The 4,165-nt window shown below is 57.1% G+C and overlaps 1 protein-coding gene across 1 annotated transcript in view; it reads left to right on the top strand.

Moving 5' to 3' along the window:
* IREB2 (iron responsive element binding protein 2) overlaps positions 1-4,165 on the top strand; it is a 33,766-nt gene that overhangs the window by 23,939 nt on the left and 5,662 nt on the right. Inside the window, exons 14-17 of the mRNA XM_015566182.1 lie at positions 75-210; positions 1,404-1,488; positions 1,796-1,952; positions 2,183-2,307. Of these exons, the coding sequence (XP_015421668.1) occupies positions 75-210; positions 1,404-1,488; positions 1,796-1,952; positions 2,183-2,307 (503 nt within the window). The remainder of the gene's footprint in view (positions 1-74; positions 211-1,403; positions 1,489-1,795; positions 1,953-2,182; positions 2,308-4,165) is intronic.

The raw sequence follows: 4,165 nt of genomic DNA, 5'->3' as shown, positions 1-4,165 counted from the left end.
CGGTGAAGGGCCCTGGCTTGTCCACTCTCGTGTCGGCAGCCAGCGCCACGGTCACCTGGTCTGTCCCCGGGCAGGTCTCCTGGCGAAGAAGGCGGTGGAGGCGGGTCTGCGGGTGCAGCCGTACATCCGGACCAGCCTGGCGCCCGGCAGCGGGATGGTCACGCATTACCTCAGCTCCAGCGGCGTGCTGCCCTACCTGCGCACGCTCGGGTAAGCCACATCCTCGGTCGCGTCGTCCTCCCGGGCGCGTCGTCCTCCCAGCCGTGTCGTCCCCCCGGTCGCGTCTACGTGGGCTCAGCAGAGCCGGGCTGCGCGTCGGGGCCTGTCCTGTGTGAGGAGAGGGGAAAGGCTTACTCCCCGCAGTCAGTCCCCTGGCCACGGCCACGCACCACCTGCGGCCTCACCTCAGCACGGAGGCAGCCGCGTCAGGCAGGGCGCTGGCGGGAGGAGATGTGACGGGAGGACGAGCAGGTCAGACCGGGTGACGGTGACAGGCAGGATGGTGCCAGCCAGTGCTGCCCTCCCGCGCCCGTGGGTCAGTTCTCAGAAAGGAGTGCAGTTCTGCAGGTTGCACTAGGAACTGAGTAAGCTGCTTTTTTAAAAAGTATTTTTATTGATTTCAGAGAGGAAGGGAGAGGGATAGAAATATCAGTGATGAGGGGGATTATTGATCGGCTGCCTCCTACACGCCCCCATCGGGGACGAAGCCCACACCCAGGTGTGTGCCCTGGCTGGGATGGAACCGTGACCTCCTGGTTCCTGGGTCAACGCTCAACCACTGAGCCACCCCAGCCAGGCTCAATCATATCTTCTTACATAAATCTCAGTTCCTTGCAGGCCGGATACATTTTATGTTTTTGTAGGATGGTGTTTGTTTTTTTTAATTTATAAGAGCATCTGAGAATAACTGTGGACTTTATGGAAAAGTTTTTAGTTCTATCATCTGGGTATCTTTGTCAGGGACTCCTCTGGGCTTAATTGGTCGAGAGGGGAGGGCGGGCTGCTGTCAGTCCCAGCCGCAGCCTCTCGGGCCTTCGTCAGGTGACAGCCAGGCCCTCTGTACCTCACCGTGTAAACCTTCGGGAGGACGTACAGGAGTCTGAGGGCTTGCTGTGCAGTGTCCGGCAGTTCACCACATCCCCCGGGGCAGCCTCAGCCCCGGACCCTCCCCTCCGGGTGTGCCCCTCCTCCTCCCCCGGGTTCCCCCGGGTGTGCCCCTCCGAGGGTGCGTGTGGGCTCCGTGGGCAGCCTGGGCCCAGGGCTGGGAGGTGAACGGACGGGCACGGCTGGCCTGTGCTCCCCGACTCCTCAGGTCGCTGGTCCAGCGAGGAGGGGAAGCTGCCTGCCCTTCCTCCCGCGCACACGTGCGCCGCTCTGGCCAACCTGGTGCTTTTCTGCCGCAGATTTGAAGTCGTCGGCTACGGCTGCTCGACGTGCGTGGGGAACACAGGGCCCCTGTCGGAAGCCGTTTTGAGCGCAGTGAAACAGGTAACGGCTTGCAAGGCGGCCACACGCTGCCCCTGCACCGGGCTTTGTCGTCAGTTACAGAAAGTGTACGTGGATGTGCTTATGTTTCTCTAGTCCTCACACCGTCCGTCTTCAAATAATTAGAATCGTGTTTTGATTCTCGAAATAATTTCTTTAAAATGTAAGGAGTTATTCTAGCTTATTTGTGCTTCATAATTGGAAATGTGCTTTTTGGTTATCTTGCCCTAAGAAATGTCATACGTGAGGTTGCTTCATGATTCCCCAAATTCGTACCATCTCTTAACTGACTAGATCTTGTGTGTTTCAGGGTGACCTAGTTACCTGTGGAGTTTTATCTGGAAACAAAAATTTTGAGGGCCGTCTCTGTGACTGTGTCCGTGCCACCTACCTTGCCTCTCCGCCCCTGGTGGTCGCGTACGCCATCGCCGGCACCGTGGACATAGACTTCCAGACAGAGCCTCTCGGTACGTCCGTGTGCGTGTGCTCACACCGTTCGTCCTGTGGATTATCCCGGGGACTTGTCCCATAGGCACAGTGATGAATTTCCGCATTTAAAGGGAGAGCACAGAATGTGCGAGTTGTCAGTTCTTCCAGCGGCCTCAGCCGGAGCACTGGTTGTTGCGAACGTACTTGGTTCCCGGTGTGGCTTTGGAACTGTCTTGAGGGAGTTAGGTTTTCTGTTAACTCTTCACAGGCACGGACCCCGCCGGCAAGGACGTCTTCCTGCGGGACATCTGGCCGAGCCGAGAGGAAGTCCAGCAGGTGGAGGAGGGGCAGGTCCTGTGCTCCGTGTTCAAGGCGCTGAAGGAGAAGGTGGAGGTCAGGGCTCCCGGGCTTCCTGGGGGCTCATCGCGTGGCCGTGGGGGCGTCACTCCTCGTGCGCTCTGAAGGGCAGAGGCGTTGAAGTGACGCGGTTTGCATGCGCCGTGAATGCGTGAGGGTCGCGTTAAGTCAGGACTGATGTCCAGGAGAACAGCTGGCAGGACTAGCGTTTGTGGTGTTGCTCACAGAAGGGTGGCGCTGGCGGGCTCAGCGGTTGAGCATCGGCCCAGGAGCCAGGAGGTCGCTGGGTGGTTCCTGGTCAGGCACATGCCGGTTGCTCGATCCCCAGCGTGGAGGGTGCAGGAATCGAGTGCAAACATTGGCATCTCCCACTCACTCTCCTAGAGGCGTCAGATTCCTAAGCATCTCCCAGAGGTGTTTTTGCACATACAAGCATAGAACATAAATACAAGTCAGAAAAGGCGTTTATTCACTTCAGTGTGTGTTGAGCACCTACTCTGTGGTCAGCATGTGTCTGAATAAAACAGAGTTCTCATGGGGGGATAGACAGTGAGTAGTGCACAGAATGATTAGGGAAGTTACACAGTGTATTAAAAAGGGATGCATGCTATGGAAAAACACAGATACAAAATACAGGACAGAGAGGACCCGTTGTGCAAAATGTGGGCGTAAGCTGCAGTTTTCTGTGGGAGGGCTGAGAACACGGCCTTGAGCTCAGGCTAAAGAGCCGAACAGGTCAGCCACATACCTGGGCCGAGAGCGAGGCGTCCCCGGCCTCAGGAGGGACCTCGGGAGGCCTGCTGGCTCCACAGGACGGAGGGTGGCGGGAGGACGTGATGCAGCCAGGGGAGGGGCCGGCCTGTGGGGAGTGGGTTGGAGCTGCTGTAACTGGTCTTTGCTCTGCGTGGAGTGAAGGGAGGCGGCACCATCAGGCTGGCTCTGTGTGTATGACCCGCGCTGGGGGACGCGGTGAGGCTGGAGCAGGGGCGGTCACGGGCGATGCGGGGCCCTTGGTGCTGAGCAGTGGACACAGGCACGTGGTTGGGGAGGACGATACACGGGCGGGGGTGGGATGGATCGCAAAGCAGGGGCTTTTCTGTCCTGTCCTTCAAGGTGAGCAGCAGCACCCCTCCCCACAGACACACACACACAGCACCCAGACACACACACAGCACACAGCATACTCAGACACACACAGCACACAGCATACTCAGACACACACAGCACACAGCATACTCAGACACACACAGCACACAGCATACTCAGACACACACAGCACACAGCATACTCAGACACACACAGCACACAGCATACTCAGACACACACAGCACACAGCATACTCAGACACACACAGCACACAGCATACTCAGACACACACAGCACACAGCATACTCAGACACACACAGCACACAGCATACTCAGACACACACAGCACACAGCATACTCAGACACACACAGCACACAGCATACTCAGACACACACAGCACACAGCATACTCAGACACACACAGCACACAGCATACTCAGACACACACAGCACACAGCATACTCAGACACACACAGCACACAGCATACTCAGACACACACAGCACACAGCATACTCAGACACACACAGCACACAGCATACTCAGACACACACAGCACACAGCATACTCAGACACACACAGCACACAGCATACTCAGACACACACAGCACACAGCATACTCAGATACGCAGTGCACACACAACACACACAGCACACAGACACACACACACACAACACACTCAGACACACAGCACACTCAGACACACACAGCACACACACACAACACACACAACACACACAACACACACACAACACACACAGCACACACACAACACACACAACACACACACACCACACACCACACATCAT

This window comes from Myotis davidii, unplaced genomic scaffold (genome assembly GCF_000327345.1).
Source record: "Myotis davidii unplaced genomic scaffold, ASM32734v1 scaffold1622, whole genome shotgun sequence".
Taxonomy (NCBI): Eukaryota; Metazoa; Chordata; class Mammalia; order Chiroptera; family Vespertilionidae; genus Myotis; species Myotis davidii.
Note: the sequence above shows the minus strand (reverse complement) of the source record. Positions and strands in the feature narration are given on the sequence as shown.